Below are 21,385 nucleotides of genomic sequence, written 5' to 3' on the forward strand. Positions count from 1 at the left end.
TTCCCCTTGGGGATCAATACAGTTATCTATCTATCTATCTATCTATCTATCTATCTATCTATCTATCTATCTATCTATCTATCTATATCTATCTATCTATCTATCTATCTATCTATCTATCTATCTATCTATCTACTATCTATCTATCTATCTATCTATCTATCTACTATCTATCTATCTATCTATCTATCTATCTATCTATCTATCTATCTTTCTTTCTTTCTTTCTTATCTATCTATCTATCTATCTATCTATCTATCTATCTATCTATCTATCTATCTATCTATCTATCTATCTATCTATCTATCTATCTATCTATCTATCTATCTATCTATCTATCTATCTATCTATCTTTCTTTCTTTCTTTCTTATCTATCTATCTATCTATCTATCTATCTATCTATCTATCTATCTATCTATCTATCTATCTATCTATCTATCTATCTATCTATCTGTCTATCTGTCTATCTATCTGTCTATCTATCATAATGACCATTGTTATAGTAGTGACAGTATTATGTGCACAATACCACCATTACCACACAATTACTACTACTACTACTAAAGTGTACTATTAAAATATGCATTTAATCATCATAAACACAGATTTTCAACGTGGTATTATAATTTTGTTTCTAATTTTACCACTTGTAATACCGGTGTGTGGCCACAAGGGGGCAAAGTTACGATTCACCTACTAAGTACGTGCTCTTATTTTGAAACGTACCATAATAAACCAACCAGAAACCCCCTAGCTATACATTTACTTTGAAAATCACAGGGCGGAAAAGGGGGTTGACGCAGTTGTTGGCTGTTGTCGGTCACAGTCACACAATCAAACAATATAACCATCCATTACCACACAAATTAATACTACTACTACTAAAGTTTACTATTAAAATAAACAGCTTTAAGCATCATAATATAATACTATATTACCACAGATTTCATTTATAATTTTGGATTTTGATTCTGATTTTACAGGGTAGGGTTTATACAGGAACCTTGAAGTTAATTCTAATTCCTTTTTAAGACTTTTTCAAGACCTTCTCAATATTTTTCAACACCTCACCGCCGCTTCAAGCTGTAACCATTTACATCAGTGACACTTTTAACTGAACTGTTTTAGTTTGTGATAAAGACTAGAATTCAAAATAGGTTAGGAAAATAAATAAAGGCAAAGTTTATAAAAAAAAAAAAAACATTGCTCCACTCTCAAAAAACCAAAACAACAATCTTCTTTTCTTTTTTATGTACCGGTTCATCTTTGTTTTTTAATAAAATGAATAAATTCACACACTTTTACAATGTTTTTTAGGACTCAAACTCTTGGACAGCTAATTCAGAAAAAATACCTTAAAAATTTAAGACTTAGGCTGGATTGCACCAACAAGGTTTAACTTTAAAACCAGATTAAATCATGGTTTAAGTTTAAATTCTGTTGCACTAAACTTTAAACCTAGTTCAAAATTAAGACAGATTAGATTTAAACCTCCCTTTAAACCTCAGTTTAATTTTTACTCTAAACTAAGTTTAATTTTAATCCTGTTGCACCAGAACTTTAAACTCCAGTTTAAACTGTGATCTAGGGTTAATTTTAAACTGACAGTGGAGGAGGTTTAATTTTTTCAATGGCTGCATTTTTGAGCTGGAGTGAGCAAAATTATGAAGTTCCTTGAGGAAAATTGAGAGACAGGCTCTGTCTCTCAATTTTCTCTCTTTTGCTTTGTTTTGTTGCGCACAGAGACGTTTCTGGGCGGAGAGAGACAGTGTTTTCTCTGACAGAGCTCAGGTGAAGCTACTGCAGCAGAGTAGAAGGCTCAGGGCTGCTAGCTGCACTAGCTGTCTCTGATGCTAACGAGTGCTAGCACGTCTCTCCCTCTCTCTCAGCAGCAGTCAGGAGGACAAAAGAAAGAAACACAGTCTGAGTGAAGCGCTGGAGCTGCAGACCGATTCCTGACCGTCACTGACAACTAAAGCCTCGACTGGTAACATGTATGAGGACCGTTGTGGGGAGCTAGCTCGATGCTAAATCCGGCTAGTGGTAGTGGTTAGCATCCACCGCTAACACCATCTTCCCAGCTCGGCTCTCCTGTTTAAAAAACAAAACAAAACCAGAGGCTCCGTGTTGGTGATGCCGGGTATCGGCCCAGACTGTATTTCGTTTCCTCTGCGGTCTTGACTGCTGCTGTCAGGGGCAGGAGGCTAGTCTACACAGTTGAGCCCGCCCAGCTTGAATGTTTTGTTTACTAACTGCAACGAACAAAACTCCATTTCGCATATTTAATTAGTTTCCTTTATACACACTTGTCCCTACTGATTTAAATCAGTTTAAATTCAGTTTAAATTCAGTTAAACTGAGTTTTACTAAACTGAGATTAATTTTAAATGGTGCAACAGAGCTCTGCTTAATTTTAAACATGGATTAACTCATTTTAAACTGAGTTTTACTAATCTCTGATTAGAGCTAATCTTAGATTAAATTAAACCTTGTTGGTGCAATCCAGCCTAAAGTCATGAAAATACTTTTTAATACTTTTTAAGGGTCTTACTTTTCCCAAAATTGATTTATCACCCCGCGGATACCCTGTTTTACCACTTGTAATACCGGCGTATGGCCACAAGGGGGCAAACGATTCACCTACTAACTACGTGCTCTTATTTTGAAACGTACCATAATAAACCAACCAGAAAACCCATTTACTTTGAAAATCACAGGGCGGAAAAGGGGGTTGACGCAGTTCAGTTGTTGGCTGTTGTCGGTCACAGTCACACAATCAAACACACAGAGAGAGACAGAAGAGACGCCACAAAGCACCACAGGGTTTCCCCGCAGAGCTACGGCACATTTACGGTAAAGAAACGGTTATTTCTGTACGTTCACTGCGCCGCCATATTGAATTCAGAGACTCTTTAGCGGCGGGAAAAGCTACGTAACGTTAACGTTAATTTACGTGTTGCTGTGTTGCTGTTGTGTTGTTGTGTCGCTCCCAGCCGCCTATAATGGGGGCTAACTTGTTGAAAACGCTGAATTTAACGCAATAATATGCTTTTATCGAGGTGTAGATCTCTAAAGCAACACAATTACACAACAGAAACAGTGTTAAAGAAGCTAAAATAGACATAACTGTGCGACATAACAAGCTATGTGTCGCCTGTGTGATAATAGCTGGAGGGGAGTTAGCTTCTTGTTATCTACTGGAGCTAAAATAACTGAATAAATATAATAACTGAAGCATTTTCTGTGCTGAAATGTTACCTGAAGTTACCTCAGTGTGTTCACCTGTTGCTTTAACAGCCAGTGGACACATTAGCTGTTAGCTGCTAGCTGTTAGCACCTCCTGTTCACTGCACTTACATACTGTATTTGCCAATGCAGTGAGTGAGTCAGTGTTAGATTGACATTTGCATATTTAACACACAGTCGAGTCCAAGGATAAGCAATAAGGATGCTCCTTTTCAAATTCCCCCATTACGTGCAGTAAAACCTTATAGTTTAAAGGGATAGTTCAATATTTTGGCAAATTCGCCTATTGACAATTAATAGTCAGAGGAGTAGGTTCATCATTATCTTTAGTTATCGGTGCATGTTGTTTTGAGATCCGCGAGGCAGAGATGTAAAGATGCTCAGCGAACACAATGGAGGTGAATGGTACAGGTCCCCCCCTTATACCCTTATATTTCCAAAAATATTAAACTATCCCTTTAATATGACTCTCACTGATGTTGTTCACCTCATTGCTAAGTAATCTGACAGCTCTGTGTCGGATTCTAGTGGCAGTAACAAAAAAGCTGTAGACCAAGATCATAAATGCATGTGTGGGCTTGAAGTTTAGTCATTATGGGATGTGTAGTGAAATGCCTAAAAGCTATGAGGGTAGTGGTGTGACCCTAAAGGTCAGATGATGACCAGGCTTGTGACTGGATGGTGCCCTAGGGCGAGGCCTCAGTGCTCGGCCCTCAACCTCAAAGCATGCTATTAAATATTAAAAAGCAGCAAATATCATATAGCTTATATGTAAAACCATCCCATAATGTTAAAAGGAGTACCAGCAGCCAGGAAGCTATAGAGAAACATATTGCAAAAGCCACTGTCACACAATCTTTGTAGTAGTTCCTCTCTGGGCTGCAGAGAAAAACGTCAAGCTGCTTTGTTCTCAGCTTAATTTGATTTGACAGCTAGCTAAGAGCAATTAGCACTGAACAATATGCAAAAAAATAAATAAATAATAATAATCGTATTCTAAAGTGATTATTTTCGGCAGATATTGCAATTGTGATGATGAATCATTTTTGCATTTCACTTCACTGAAAGACGTGCATATGATGATGGTGGTGCTGTTTTTGTATGATTCAGCAGCTAGCATCACAACACTGTCATTTATTTTCCATGTTTATGACACACTTCTATCCTCTAGATTACCCACCGCTACTAGCTAATGTGAGCCTAGAACCAGGTTAGCTCAACTCTTTGATAAATAGAGGAAATATATATAATAAAATGTGTGTGTGTGTGTGTGTGTATAAACTGCTGCACTGTTGACTGATACAGTGTCATAGACATAGAAGGAAGTGAAGTGCAATGTATCAGAACAGATCAGTGATAACACCCTGTCTCTGTGGTAAAGTTAACAGGAACTGACTTCTTACCTTTTTTTTTTATTTTTTTTTTACAGTGTAATTTAGCTTGAAACCAATTTCCAACGCCCTGGAGGAAACTTACTTTAGCTAATCTGTTCTGCAGAACTGTGATAGGTGTTGTGTTGTGGGTGGGGCTACAGTACCATACCCAGGGCCGGTGGCCGCTGGCATAAACCCTCTATGTGGTTGTTTAGGGCCACAGCCGTTAGGTGGGGGGCCACATGATCAGAAAGGTACCGGGGTTCATCAAGTCATTTAAACATCCTGAGGTCTGCACGTGCAGCTATGAGCTTTATATGTAATGTGAAGTCAATATTCAGCTTCTTTTATCTCACATTTGAGACATTTGGTGAAAATAGAACAGCAGAATGACAACATTTGTACTCAAAAAACAATCTGACAAAATGTCATTTTAGACTTGTTTTCTACACGTATCTATTACTGTATTCATATCCTATTTCAAGCACCAAAACAGTTCATTCTCATGACTGAAGGAGTGTTTTCACAAGGGATTGGACATTTTTCAAAAAGACATAAAACACTTATTGAGTATTGTTACATCTGCAAGTATCTTAAAGGGATAGTTCAACATTTTGGCAAATTGGCCCATTGCCATAATCGCTATAGTCATAGCAGTAGGTTCATTACCTTTAATTGTAGGTGTAAGCTATTTTTAGTACAGCGGAGCGCAGCAGCAGGCTGCTCAGAGCTACGCTATGGAGGCTAACGGAATTTCTTGGTTTCCCTCATTAAACTCATCAAATTCAACATCCCAAAACTCCACAGCGCTTTTGTAGACAAGTTGTGAGCTGCACAACCACCACGCTATGAGATAATGACGGAACGATACGAAACGGAGCCGTTTTCGAGGTAAATACAGGGTAAATACGGAGACTGCTTGCTGAAAAACTGTCCCTGAACGCAACGCGCACCAGCGGTTTTGTATGAATTTACCTCGAAAACGGCTCCGTTTCGTATCGTTCCGTCATTATCTCATAGCGTGGTGGTTGTGCAGCTCACAACTTGTCTACAAAAGCGCTGTGGAGTTTTGGGATTTTGTATTTGATGAGTTTAATGAGGGAAACCAAGAAATTCCTTTAGCCTCCATAGCGTAGCTCTGAGCAGCCAGCTGCTGCGCTCCGCTGTACTAAAAATAGCTTACACCTACAATTAAAGGTAATGAAGCTACTGCTATGACTATAGGGATTATGGCAATGGGCCAATTTGCCAAAATGTTGAACTATCCCTTTAAAATAAGACACATCATATTACAGTAAAAGTAGCTTGTTTTTAGACACTTTTTACTTCTTTCAAGCAGATTTTCACTTGAAATAAGTTGAAAAAATCTGATAATGGGTCAAGTTTTTCTTCCTTATTACAAGCACAAAAAACTTGTTTTCACTGGCAGATTTTTCTACTTATTTCAAGTGAAAATTAGTTTGAAACAAGTGAAAATGATCTAAAAACAAGTTAATTTTTAGGTGATGAGTCTTATTTCAAGTGGAAAGAGATTAGTTTTGACTAGAAATGAGACATTTGGACAAGAAATAAGACAAATATTCTTGGAAAGATGTAGAGTTTTTACAGTGTACTATGAGTATTAGTCAGGGTCTTATGCAGAATAAATCAGTCATACAAAGATTAGACTACTGGGGTTTTTTATGGGCCCCACTGGGCGCTGGGCCCCTAGAGTTATCATCACCTTTCTCCCCTATACGGCCCTGCCTGACAGTGACATACGAACAGCTGCTTTAATGTTGCTGTTAGCTACAGTTTTCCGCCGCCCGCTGGCATCCCGACTGACTTGCTGAACCGCTATAATAACTGAGTGAACATGGAGCATTAGTCAGAACAGAACAGATGACTCTTGGTCTTGGCTGATGTTATAATAATCATGTTTGTTCTCGGATGGATGCACGTATTATCTATTAGTCTTTAATGATTATTAGTCAATTGACAGAAAACTCTTGGATGCAGACAGTCCCTAATAATCTACTCCAACTGGAATGTATTGTAATCTTTTGGTGTTTTATTTTGAAGGGTAATTAGGCCTTTTGCTTACAATTAAGCTCCCTATTTAATCAATAGGCCCTTTATTGTAATCAATGCCCCTTTATTGTAATCTTTTGGTGTTTTATTTTGAAGGGTAATTTAATCAATAGGGAGCTTAATTGTAAGCAAAAGGCCTAATTACCCTTCAAAATAAAACACCAAACGACTACAATAAAGGGGCAAAGGGGCGGAAAATTTCCAGTCAATTTCCAGAAACTTTCCATGGGAAGTTAAGCTGGGGAATTTTGGAAATAGTCCAAATTTTCAACTTTCCATGGGAATTATGGGAATTTATGGGAATTTAGGGGAATTTATGGGAATTAACTGGAAATTGGGGGTAATTTAAACAAATTGTATCATATCCATATCCACACATAAATGTAAATATTTAGTTTTGTCATAAGAAGACATCCATGCAAAATAATACAATTAAAAAAACATGACATTTCAACAGATTTATTTGTGAGTAAAACTTTATCAAGATTTAATTCTTGTATGAACAATCAATTCTTTTACTGATAAGGGCCAACCTTCAATTTTGTAAATTTCGGATTTATTCCCATATATTCCCGTTAATTCCCATATATTCCCATTAATTCCCATGGAAAGTTTCCAACTTCCCAGAATTTTGCAACCCTAGGCTACTATTGATTGATCTAATGTAGTGTAAGGATGAAGCAATTTGGGACCGCCCGCAAGAGATCTCTCATAGCCTATTATATGATGCTAACCTTACAGGCTACATCCTTGCTACTATATTATAGCAGTCTGAAAATTAAAGGGCTGCACCGTAGCCTTCGGAAATGGTGCCGTCATCATCAGCCTACACTACCAGTGGTGAAATCACCGTGGAATAATGAAAAACAAGGGGGTTGTCCTTGCCCGTAGCTGTTGAGGAGTTCTCTTCTGCATTTTAAACACCACAAATGCCCATTTTTTGGGTTGTGAGACTTAACTTAGCATTAGCTGTTTGGATGTAGCATTAGCCATATTCCACTGGTCTAGCATTAGCATCGTTAGCATTTTACTGGCAGCTCCAACGTGACGTGAGCTGCTTAGCCAAATAAGCGCTAACTTATATTAGGGTTTACTTTAAACTCTTGTTGGTTCAATTTTATTAATGCTAAGCTAGTATTAGCCAGGCTAACACTTACTTTGGATTAGATTTATAATAATTAGACTGGTGTGGTGTTTGTACAGTTTGGATTAGAAACTGTGGTGAAACTGAGCCCCAGGTTTTAACTGCAAACAATAAGGGTCCCTTAATTAACATTAGTTAGTACATTATTAAGCATTAATTAATATATTAACAATCATTATTATGTATTATTTAGGATTAGGAAACAGATTAATTAATGTAGCCTATTAGTAAGCAGTTAATTAATGCTTACTACTCAAAGTTAGCTAATACATTTAAAATTTGAATAATGTAATTAGTTATCATTATGTATGCATTACTCAGCATTAATTAACACATTAGTTTATGTATTAATGCTTAATAATGTACTAACTAACGTTAATTAAGGGACCCTTATTGTAAAGTGTTACCTAATAGAGTATAATATAAATTAAAACATATCACTTTCTTATAAGAGATGACCAACAAATACAATTAAAAACCCCTTTTTTTTCAAATAAATGATAAAATACCAAAAGAAATCTTGAATATATATTTCAAAGATGGCTGTCGAGGGAAAATGTAATTTGACCTCGGTGTAGCTGCTACCTGGTTCTTTATTGTGGGCTGGACACCCACATCAAACACTCTTTCATTCTCTCAGTGTTTCGACACGTCGGTGATGGTTCCTCCATTGCACAAAACATTTTTTACCGCAGAAGTTGCAGAAGTCTTTGCTGCTCTTCAGAATCAAAAAGCAGAATTGAAATATAAGATAAGCACCGCCCAGTTTCCTCACGGAGCGAGTCCACAGTTCTTGGAAAGTCAGTGCAGGTTTTCGGTGGTGAACCACATTGCTGCTATGTGGTTTCAGTTCAGGCCTCGCACATCGATGTCAAGCCATTTTAACATTTAAAAGCCAGACTGGATGTGTGTTGCAGAAAATTGCCTAGTCAAAAAGAATATTCCCGATATCCGCAACTACATTCTTCCTAGGACAAATTACGTCACTTTAACCATTCATGTGTATGGGGTTTGTCATTACAGAATAGATATCTACAATTCAGTTGCAGATATCCACTATGTGAATTACAGATATCTGTAACTGAATTACCACTAGTACTAATTCCAGTTTGAGATATCTACAATTTGATTCTGACTCGTCATAATTCCAGTTCAAGATATCTAGGCCTACATGTCCCTTTTCAGATATCTTAAATTAAGTTGTAGATATCTGTAAATGGAATTATGACTAGTCAAAATGACGTTGAAACAGGAATAAATCCGAAATTTATCCAATTGAAGGTTGGCCATTAACAGGGAACTTAAATATAGTTGGGGGAAATATATTGTAGCATAATCTTGGCTAAAACAACCAGATTTAATGCAAGTACACTTGAATATCTCTGCTATTCCTCAATCACATGCACACAGCACACTGCTTACTCTTTTTTATTTGGGGGGGGGAGTAGTATTTTACATTCATCATGTTGTTATTCAGTTAAAGAACTGATTGTTCATACAAGATTCAAAACTTGATAAAGTACTACTCAAATAAATCAGTTGAAATGTTTTTTAATTGTATTATTTTGCATGGATGTCTGCTTCAATTCAATTTATTTGAAGTGGGACAGTGCATGTTCATGAACGAAACATAAAATCGTAAACAAGCCGGATTGTAGCTACAGGCTAATTTCCATCCGTTGTCCCATACATAGATGTTCCCTGGTGCAAATACAATAAATAAAAACAAAAAATAAAAACATGTTATGTTTGGATATGATAGAGTTTGTTCAAATTACCCCCAATTTCCAGTTAATTCCCAGCTAATTCCCAATAATTCCCATAATTCCCATGGAAAGTTCCCAATTTGGAATATTTCCAAAATTCCCCAGTTTAACTTCCCATGGAAAGTTTCTGGAAATTTTCTGGAAATTTACTGGAAATTTTCCGCCCATTTGCAACCCCTAATTCCGGATAGTCAAATTTAGCTTTTAAAGGGATAGTTCAACATTTTGGCAAATTGGCCCATTGCCATAATCCCTATAGTCATAGCAGTATAGTTCGTTACCTTTAATTGTCGGTGCAAGCTGTTTTTAGAACGGCGGAGCAGAGCCGTGAGCTGCTCAGAGCTACGCTACGGAGGCTCATTATGGGATTTCTTGGTTTCAAACTCATCATCAAACTCATCAAATACACAATCCAACAAGTCCACAACGCTCTGGTGGACAAGTTGTGAGCTGCACATTCACCACGCTATGAGATAATAACACAACGTTACCACACAGAGTTGTTTTAGAGGGAAATACAGAGACTGTTGATGGAAAACTGCCCCTGAAGGCAACACGCATCAGTGGTTTTACATGAATTTCCCTCTAAAACAACTCTGTGTGGTAACGTTGTGTTATTATCTCATAGCGTGGTGAATGTGCAGCTCACAACTTGTCCACCAGAGCGTTGTGGAGTTGTTGGATTGTGTATTTGATGAGTTTGATGAGGGAAACCAAGAAATCCCATCATGAGCCTCCGTAGCGTAGCTCTGAGCAGCTCACGGCTCTGCTCCGCCGTTCTAAAAATAGCTTGCACCGACAATTAAAGGTAACGAACCTACTGCTATGACTATAGGGATTATGGTGATGGGACAATTTGCCAAAATGTTGAACTATCTCTTTAAAAGTTAAATCCTCTAGTTGCCATAGTGCATCAAATGTGAGAATCTCCTCTCCTCTCCCTATTGGCTCATCAGCTGAGTGAGTGATGTTCACAGACGGTCGGTCGGTCTTGTGACCACGGTGAGGTCACATGATGCAGCTTCAGTCAGCAGCAGCCGTGGGATCAGATGCTTGGGGAGGGGTTATAACCTCTGTCTGACCTTCTATGTTGCATTCAGGTGCACACAGGAAAAAACAGAGGAAGCAGTTACCTCCACATTGGCTGACTGAGCTGTTTCGCTATGCGTGTGCACGTGTGTGTGTGTGTGTGTGCATGTGTGTGTTTTGTTGGTCAGCAGCAGCAGCAGCAGCGATGATAGACCCAACTGAACTGTGCCTGTTGGTTAGTAGCAATATTTATTTAAAGCAACATGCTGTCAGCCTGTATAACGTCACCCAGCAGATAGGGAACACAGGCTATGAGTGTGTCTGTGTGTCTGTGTGTCTGTGTGTGTGTGTGTGTGTGTGAGAGAGAGAAAGCTGAGTAAATAAGTGGGGGTTGGGGCAAAAGAGGAAGTGGAAGTGAAGAAAAAAAGAGGGGGAGAGAGTTAATGTGTGAGAGGAGAAGAGGATCAGAGATGCAGATTACAGTCAGGCTCACTGCTCTCTACATACAGGAATATAAAGTAGCATAACACACACACACACACACACACACACACACACTTAGCCAGATGATGGTGAAGCGTACTGATGCTCAACTAGGCGAGCTCTCCAGTTTCCTTAGCGACAGTCCCTAAGAGGCTGAAGATGCGATAAAATCTAAAATGAACATATAATATGTAATGTACATTATAAACACAGACAGCATCAGTAAATTACCGTTAAAACGTACTTATTTAAATGGATTTTTTAAATATTTCCGCACATCGAAGCAAATAAAAGATAAGAAATAAGCATTAAAGGGATACGCCAACATTTTTTTTGTTCGTGTCTTGCCTCACTCCCGAGTCCATGACCAGCAGATAGACACCATCCTTTCCACTGTGCGTGCAGTAACAAGGGAGATAGAGCCGTATCGCCGTAATTAGCTTAGCTCAAACACTGGAAGTGTATGGGTAGTGTTAGCCTGCCTCCACCTAAAGTAGCTAATTAGCTTAGCTCAAACACTGGAAGTGTATGGGTAGTGTTAGCCTGCCTCCACCTAAAGTAGCTAATTAGCTTAGCTCAAACACTGGAAGTGTATGGGTAGTGTTAGCCTGCCTCCTACCTGAGCTGAAATCAGCAGTCAGAAGCTGATTTCATTTTAGCTCTAAACTCTGTAAATATATCACTTTATCAACATTTCAAACATGTTTAGGTGAGAAAGTAGCCGTTTAGATCAGCAGTGTGTCGTTAATAACAGCTGTTTACTATTTTGTTCGGACGAATTCGGCGCTACTCAAGCTAGCCGTTGTGACCAACGCACTTCCGGTTACTTTCACAAAATAAAACACCCGTTGCCCTTTACATACAGAAAACCATGACGATAGAATTTGTGCTTTTACTTTGAAACAGGAAGCTAACCTACCCTCGATGTAGCTAGCTTGAACCAAAATAAAGCGTCTTTGCTTGAACCCTCCGTTTTGACCGATCTGGTCCCGTTAGCGGCATTTGACCGCTCAAGATGCCTTACCGGAGAGTTTTGTCAGCTCTGAGACCAAGATCGGTCCGTTTAGAGTTGCTGAAGAGTTTCTCTGATGACTTTAGTTGGAGGCAGGCTAACACTACCCATACACTTCCAGTGTTTGAGCTAAGCTAATTAGCGACTTTAGGTGGAGGCAGGCTAACACTACCCATACACTTCCAGTGTTTGAGCTAAGCTAATTAGCGACTTTAGGTGGAGGCAGGCTAACACTACCCATACACTTCCAGTGTTTGAGCTAAGCTAATTAGTGACTTTAGTTGGAGGCAGGCTAACACTACCCATACACTTCCAGTGTTTGAGCTAAGCTAGGCTAACACTACCCATACACTTCCAGTGTTTGAGCTAAGCTAATTACGGCGATACGGCTCTATCTCCCTTGTTACTGCACGCACAGTAGAAAGGATGGTGTCTATCTGCTGGTCATGGACTCGGGAGTGAGGCAAGACACGGAAAAAAAAAAAGTTGGCGTATCCCTTTAAGATAATATTACAAGCTATTACTATTTACAGTAATGTAACCAAAAATACAAAGCACAATGACATACACATTTACACAATAGCTTGTTAGCAGGAGTTTCATAATCCGAGGTGATGCAACAATATCTCATATAATACCTTTCCATTTGTTTTCCGTTAATTATTGTGCGTTACATTTACGTCGGAAGTCAGAAGTCAGAGCTAGCTTTCCAGTTGAAAACGAAACACGGAAGTTGGAAAAATGGACGATTGATATACCTAACGAAAGAAAATATTATGATTTTACTTGTAAATATTGAATTTTAATGCAAACAATTGGTAACGTTTTCAAAAAGTCGTACAAACTTAGAACAAAAATATGTAACATTCACCAAAACGAACGGGCTAGTCGTTAGCCACGGCTAGCCATTGTTAGCATAGCAACACTCTAGGCAGTTTTTTACACACAAACGATGTAGGAAAATGTCCAAGGATAAGAATTGAACAGTACCATGTGAAGGGCTGCCTTTAATGTGCCAACAGTTACGAGAGAAATAAAACAAACTGTAAAACTGTGTAGCGTTGGCGCAAGTGGCGGCCATCTTGAATTCTTATGTTGTGGCGTGTGGGATTCGCCGGACTTCACGGGGCGTTCCAGAATAAAATTGCAACTCAGAGTTTGGAAATTCTTTGCAACGCACCATTTAATCAGCTTCCTTTCATCCCCTTTAATGATATCGTAATCATACTCATTGTCATGGCAACAAGGTTACCAAAATAAAAGACCCTAAACGTTGAAAGTATAATTTAAAAGCTTACAGTTGGTGCTCAGGAAATGACCAGTTGGTTTGTTAGTGGTGTTCTCTGAGACTTCCCCAAACTCAACACACACACACACACACACATCCAGGGCCGTTGCTATGAATTCTGGGCCCCCTTAAAGAATACTAAAGTGGGCCCCTCCCCCTAACTTTTCCTCTTTTTTTTTCTTAGACTACGTATGTATTATCGTTTTTTATTTAGCCTTCTTTGTTTTGATGCTAATGCAGCATTACACTACAAAAACTCAAGTATCTTAGCAAGAATCTTATTTCCAGTCAAAATGTCATTTCTAGTCCAAACAAATCTCATTCTACTTAAAATAAGACTCATCATATTAACTCATTGAGTGCCAACCACGTAATTTCTCGTTTTTCGTTCCCATGCGTTGAGTGCCAAAAACGAAATTTTTCGTTTTTTGCTTTTTTTTTAAATTATGAAAATAGACACTTTAATACACATTATATGTAAATTTGGGGACTCTACGACGAGGAGAACTGAAATAGATGACGATCAAAGTCACATGACAGCTCATGATCTGGAAGTTTTTATCATAACTCAGCTTCTGCAAACGGAGGTCTGCATGTGGATGCAGCAGCTGCTCCGCTGCTGCTCCGCTGCTGCTCCGCTCTCACCCGCGAGGCTGCAGCAGCTGGGAGCTGAACCAGGAAGCTCTCAGCCCACTGTCTCGCCCGGTCTTCATCTGGAGCAACACCGTGTCCTCCCCAAAGTCCTCCCGCGGTAAAATCTGATGGTCTCTGGACCAAAGCAGACCGCCGGCACCGACCCGTACCACAGACGGACCGCGACCACCGGCGGGACCGGTGTTCGCGAGCCGCTGTGGCCGGCAGAGCCTCACGTTCCGCGGCGAGAGGCTGTGACACGGCACGGTGCGTCTGTGTTATTGTTGTTTAGTGGCGCCCCCCCCGCCCCCGATGGTGGTTTTGTGAATAGAACAACAATTGTTGTGTATATTTATCTTATACGAGCCCTTTGATCCAGAAATGCGAGTGTCAGAAGAGCGACAGACACAAACAGACCTTTCATAAAAGACGCTCTATCTCCTTTTCTAGAAAAAAAGGAGGGATTTTGGTGAAACCCAGCCATGTTTAGCTTGACTTTTCTCAGGAACGGAGGCACGTAGAAACAAACGGTTTGTGGCCATTTGAAGGATAAAGTTAAACCTTTCAAATGAGCTACAGTATGTGTTGGTGGCAATAATATAGAATACACTATGGCTCTAAAATAAAAAGTCAAATATGGTCTAATTTGCCGGTACACTTGACTAAAACTTTGGAAAGGAGCGCGGCACTCAATGAGTTAAAAGTAGCTTGTTTTTAGACACTTTTTACTTCTTTCAAGCAGATTTTCACTTGGAATAAGTAGAAAAAATCTGATAGTGGAGCAAGTTTTTCTTCCTTATTACAAGCACAAAAAACTTACTTTCACTGGCAGATTTTTCTATTTATTGTCAATTTAAGTGAAAATGATCTAAAAACAAGTTAATTTTTAGGTGATGAGTCTTATTTTAAGTGGAAAGAGATTAGTTTTGACTAGAAATGAGACATTTGGACAAGAAATAAGACAAATATTCTTGGAAAGATGTAGAGTTTTTACAGTGTACTATGAGTATTAGTCAGGGTCTTACACAGAATAAATCAGTCATACAAAGATTAGACTACTGGGGTTTTTATGGGCCCCACTGGGCGCTGGGCCCCTAGAGTTATCACCACCTTTCTCCCCTGTACAACGGCCCTGAACACACACAGAGGGTACAGTGGGAAATGTAGTTCTCCTTCTGCTTTTGTAGTCCTGTTCTTATCATTCAACCCTATTCAAAGTGAACTGACCACACTCAGCAGCTCAGACGTGACATAAAGGAAGTTACAAATTGTTTTTACAAATTGACCCACATTTTCCTTGGTAGTAATAAAAGTCCAGAATCCAGAGGAATTCATTTGACTGTTTACAGGGAAACTGTTTTGAAATGCTTCACCCAGCTGATTCCAGGTCTGTGTCTCCTGCAGGACTTTGCCACGTGGAAGTCGCAGCTTTTTGCGTATCTGAGACTGCCCGGCGTGTGTGTGTGTGTGTGTGCGTAGGCGTAGCGTCGTCCCGCTAGTGTGTGTGTGATGTCTTCGGAGCTGCTGGTGGACCTGGGCGAAGACCCTGCGACGGCTCAGTTGGGACAGCTGAAGCTCGCCACGATAGAGGACCAGCAGTGGCCCGCCGACGAGGCCACGCTCACCAAGTCAGGTAAGACAGATAAAAAAAACCATAAAAAACCCCAGTAGTCTAATCTTTGTATGACTGATTTATTCTGCGTAAGACCCTGACTAATACTCATAGTACACTGTAAAAACTCTACATCTTTCCAAGAATATCTGTCTTATTTCTTGTCAAAATGTCTCATTTCTAGTCAAAACTAATCTCTTTCCACTTAAAATAAGACTCATAACCTAAAAATTATCTTGTTTTTAGATAATTTTCACTTGTTTCAAACAAATTTTCACTTGAAATAAGTAGAAAAATCTGCCAGTGAAAGTAAGTTTTTTGTGCTTGTAATAAGAAAGAAAAACTTGCTCCACTATCAGATTTTTTCTACTTATTCCAAGTGAAAATCTGCTTGAAAGAAGTAAAAAGTGTCTAAAAACAAGCTACTTTTTAATATGATGAGTCTTATTTTAAGTAGAATGAGATTTGTTTTGACTAGAAATGACATTTTGACCAGAAATAAGACAAATATTCTTGCTAAGATACTTGAGTTTTTGCAGTGTAATGCTGCATTAGCATCAAAACAAAGAAGGCTAAATAATAAATGATAATACATACGTAGTCTAAGAAAATAAAAAAGGAAAAGTTAGGGGGAGGGGCCCACTTTAGTATTCTTTAAGGGGCCCCAGAATTCCTAGCAACGGCCCTGTCCACACACACACACACACACACACACACAGGTTGCTATGAATTCTGGGAGCCTGGTCTCATGTTTTGTCGGCGTTTCCTCTTCTTCTAAATCAGATTTATTGAATGAGAGGAAGAAGTTGGAAAGCTTCCTGAAATAGTTTGCTGACAGTTTTATTATGTCGTTTCGAGTTGACACAGCACAGTCCAGGCTGCAGCAGAGTTCAGGACTTTTCATTTGAAATAAAGAATTATATTAGGACCACGTTTGATTTATTTTTTGTTTAGGATTCTGACTTCAATCTTAGAATTGTAAGAATTTCTTTTACAACTTTAAAAAGAAAAGTCAGAATTCCAAGAAAAACTTGGATTTTTTTAATAAAAGTTTGAGTAATATAATATTTGTTACTTAATATTTGTTCAACAAATGTTTTCAAGCTGTCTGTTTATGTTTTAGGGCTGGGACGATACCCTTTTCTCCCGATTCGATTCTTCTACGATTTTTTGGATGGCGATTTGATTGAAATTGCGATTCTACAATATTGCCGATTCTCTCAATGATCTTTAGTCTTTAGCATTTTTAACATTTATCTGCACACAAACACTGTAGGAGCCTATAAATTAACATACTCCATTATAAAGTGAACTTAAACCCTTTTCAAAACCTGGACTCTCTGGATGTAAAAAAGGCGAACAAATGCACATTGCACAATATTTAAAAAATAAATAAAATCGATTTAAAAATCGTCAAAAAAGATATCGCGATATTTATGTGAATCGATTTTTTCTCCCACCCCTAGTTTATAATATATATTAATTAATTTGAGTAGACTTGAATGTTAATTTATTTCCACACTTATCTTCAACAATTCAAGTTATTTCCAACCATTTCTTACAAAACCCGCCTCCATCTTACACTTTTTAATCTGTTTTCCCTTGTTGCTTCAGCCATGTTAGCATCGGTTCATCAGTTTTCTGTAGATGTTGAACAATTAAAGTAATTTCCAACCATTTCATAGCCTAACTAGAGAATGCTGCATTTCCTGAAGGAAATACGGGTGAATGCTGGAAGCTGGAAGCTGAATGAGCTGAATAAATTGTTGAAACTATGCTGAATTAAGTTAAGAAACTGCTGAAGCAATCTTGAAAAGATGAAACAATATACAGTATATATCAATATATTGTTTCATCTATATTAGTAATGGTTCTACAATGTTTTCAAGCTGTTGGTTTTAAATATATTTGAGTAGATTTCAGACTTTCAATTTCTTCACTTAATTCAGCATTGTTTCAACTAGGGATGTCACGATTATACATTTTGTTGGTACGATTATTGTCGGAGAAATAATCACGGTGTTATGATTATCACGATTATTGTACATGAATTAATTTCACAACACTATGAAAGTGTAAAATCAAATATAGTCAAACTATAGGTTACATTACTAATTATTTACACAAAATAATATAGTTAATAATTGTCATCTATACCAAAAAGTTTATTTACATTTTTTTTATTACAAATGACACGCTAACATACAGTATACCAATTCAATGTTACATTAGGAGAATGAACTTAATTTAAACCAGTATCTGAGCATTTATCTTTATTTTGGCGCTTATTTGCCAATATAGTTCCGACATAATCTTTTTTGTAAAGTGACGTTATTTAGGAATCATGACGATTAATTAATTGTGGCGTTTAATACCGCGGTTAATTGTGAAAACAAGTAATGGTGACATCCCTAGTTTCAACAATTTATTCAGCATCCAGCTTTCAGCATTCACACGTATTTCCTTCAGGAAATGCATTCTCTAGTTTGTTTTATCCTGAATGTTTTAACTATATATTCATCCTGGATCGTGTGTGTGTGTGTGTGTATGTGTGTGTGTGTGTGTGTATGTGTGTGTGTGTGTGTGTGTGTGTGTGTGTTTCAGAGACAGACATCTCCCAGCGCTTCGATGGGGGCTCCCCCCACCTGCCGTGGGACCACCCCTTCTACGACATCGCCCGGCATCAGATCATTGAAGTGGCCGGTCAGTCCTGGTCCAGAGGAAACAGCTCTATACAGATAGAAGTTAATATGAATCACTTATGAAGTATGTGTGTGTGTGTGTGTGTGTGTGTGTGTGTGCAGGTGACGATAACTTCGGCAGGAAGGTGATAGTGTTTAACGCCTGCAGGATGCCCCCCCAGCACCAGCTGGACCACCACAAGCTGCTGATGTAAGTCCTGGTGGGACAGAGAGTCAAACATTAGGTGGAATAGTGATAAAGAAATAAAAAAATACAGAAATACAGACATTTTTTTCAAACATTTTTGAGGAAACTCTTCAGTTCTGGTGTTAACTAATGTCCCTTTTATAATTTTCTCTTGGTAAAATTTTAAAGGGATAGTTCACCCAAAATTCAAATTTCACTATCATTCATTATCTACTCACCCTCATGTCGACTAAGAGATACCAACTTTCTTCGTCCAAAAAGACATAAAAAAAAAACATCCAAATATTTCCATAGTGCTCGTCTGTAATGTCAGTGCAAATCACGCGAGATTTGCACTGACACAGGAAGAGCAGTGAACTGAGACACTGGGAGCTTCTGCTACAAACAAGCTTAAAATATAGACTTATTTAATGTTTTTCGGAACAATTTCTCATGTCGGGGCTTCAATACAAGAGGGACATTACAGACGAGCAGCATGGAGGTATTTGGATGTTTTTTGGTGTGTCTTTTTGGACGAAGAAAGTTGGTATCCATTGACAACCATTATATGGGCAAATACTGCTGCGCGGACCCCCCCGTAACTCAGAGAAGCCACGGAGGACTCTGAAACTTCTCCCAGCTCTTAGTCGACATGAGGGGGAGGAGATGATGAGTGAAATTTGAATTCTGGGTGAACTATCCCTTTAAAGTTGGAGAAAAGTAGTTAAAGGACATGGACATAGAGGTCAAATTTTTGGCGGAAAAAACAGAAAACAGCTATTTTTGGGTTTTTTTAAAACGTAAATATAAAGGACTGCCAGAAAGTGCACTGCAAAAACTAAAAATCTTACCAAGAATATTTGTCTTATTTCTAGTCAAAACAAATCTCTTTCTACTTAAAATAAGACTCATCACATTAAAAGCAGCTTGTTTTTAGACACTTTTTACTTCTTTCAAGCAGATTTTCACTTGAAATAAGTAGAAAAATCTGATAGTGGAGCAAGTTTTTCTTCCTTATTACAAGCACAAAAAACTTGCTTTCACTGGCAGATTTTTCTACTTGTTTCAAGTGAAAATTAGTTTGAAACAAATGAAAATGATCTAAAAACAAGTTCATTTTTAGGTGGTGAGTCTTATTTTAAGTGGAAAGAGATTAGTTTTGACTAGAAATGAGACATTTTGACAAGAAATAAGACAAATATTCTTGGAAAGATGTTGAGTTTTTGCAGTGTGCACTAGTTCCTCAAAGAGATGTTGCCAGCAACTATGGAAAAAGTTCAATCTGGTCTAATCCTGACCCAAATCTAGCAAAAACAAAACTGATACTAATATTCAGAAACGGTCCACCAAATGTTAGATGAGTCGGTCCAGCTTCCTACGACCAAACCGAAGATGTGTTTCCTTGAAGGACCTGGAGACCAGTGGAAAAGACTTTGACAGAAGATGTGTTTTGTTTCTGCAGGTACCTGAAGGGAACTCTGGACCAGTATGTGGAGAGCGACTACACTCTGATCTATTTCCATCACGGACTGACCAGCGAAAACAAACCGTCCCTGAGCTGGCTGCGAGACGCCTACAGGGAGTTTGACAGGAAGTAAGTCTAGTCTGGTATTTAAAACTTTGGTTTGACTGCTGCAGCTTCAAGGTTTAACGTCTAAGTTTTTACTTCAAACGCTCCAAAACTTTAGAATCCAATCAACTATAGCTGTGTTTTTGAGAGGGACTGACCAAAATCAACGGTTATCCAATCAGAAATTGAGAGACACTCTTAACCCACTCACGTTTTGGTACCACTTCACTTGAATAGGTATTCTTCAGATTGACATAACACTGTATTATATGTTTATACATTATATGTATATGACTATATAGAGAGATAAAGATTAGTAATCATATGTTAGAATAAATCTATATGTATATAAATATGATAATATATTAGAATAAATCCAGTTAAATAACTCATAAATTAACTTACTGTATAGACTATAATGACTAGATAACTTGATAGATAATTTATGAATAAGGGGTGGGAGTAAATAAGTTTTACTTCTTCCCACTCCTTTTCAGATATGAAACAAACAAATAAACAAACAAAACAAAAAACAAATTACCTTTATTTTCAATTATTTTCTTTTTTTTTTTTTATTATATATATATATATTTTTTTTTTTGTTCATATGTTGTTTTTGCAAAGTTTTTATATGTTATGTCTGTCCATTTCTGTATTATTATGTTTTATTTCTTTTAACATGTCTGAAATAAACTTAAACTAACTAACTAACTGTTAACCAACTGTTAACCATGACATAACAGCTGTCATAACCATCAATGAAAACTTCTGACAGCTGTGGTTAAGTGTCATTCAGTAAGTTATGTCACTTTTGATGCAAAGTTGACATTGTTTGAGATGTTTTTGTTCTGACAACTTGACATAAAGACAATTTAAACTGTCATAGCAGACCTAATGGACAAACTTTAACAATGATGTCAAGTTGTCAGAACAAAAACATCTCAAACAATGTCAACTTTGCATCAAAAGTGACATAACTTACCGAATGACACTTAACCACAGCTGTCATAAGTATTCATTGGTGTTTATGACAGTGTTATGTCAATCTGATGAATACCTATTACAGTAAAGTGTTACCCAAGTGGTAATAACAGGGTTCCTACGCAAGTATGGAAAGTATGGAATAATATGGAATTTGATTTTATACATTTCCAGGTCTTGAAAAGTATGGAAAATGGAAACTATTGTATGGAAATATATATGCGCTATTGTAGGCTACCTAGCTACAATCTCCTGGAAATTATTTGGTTACATAATGGCATACAAATTCAGAATAATGAAAACAAGTGA

At 37.9% G+C, this 21,385-nt stretch overlaps 1 protein-coding gene across 1 annotated transcript in view; it reads left to right on the forward strand.

Moving 5' to 3' along the window:
- Positions 1-2,707: 2,707 nt before the first annotated feature.
- arhgap1 (Rho GTPase activating protein 1) overlaps positions 2,708-21,385 on the forward strand; it is a 31,671-nt gene continuing 12,993 nt past the window's right edge. The window contains exons 1-5 of the mRNA XM_085802607.1: positions 2,708-2,854; positions 15,450-15,678; positions 18,262-18,360; positions 18,462-18,549; positions 19,988-20,119. Coding sequence (XP_085658733.1) covers positions 15,555-15,678; positions 18,262-18,360; positions 18,462-18,549; positions 19,988-20,119 — 443 coding nt within the window. The 5' untranslated portion in view covers positions 2,708-2,854; positions 15,450-15,554. The remainder of the gene's footprint in view (positions 2,855-15,449; positions 15,679-18,261; positions 18,361-18,461; positions 18,550-19,987; positions 20,120-21,385) is intronic.

This window comes from Trachurus japonicus, chromosome 2 (assembly GCF_045865225.1).
Source record: "Trachurus japonicus isolate A0001 chromosome 2, Traja_1.0".
Classification (NCBI taxonomy): Eukaryota; Metazoa; Chordata; class Actinopteri; order Carangiformes; family Carangidae; genus Trachurus; species Trachurus japonicus.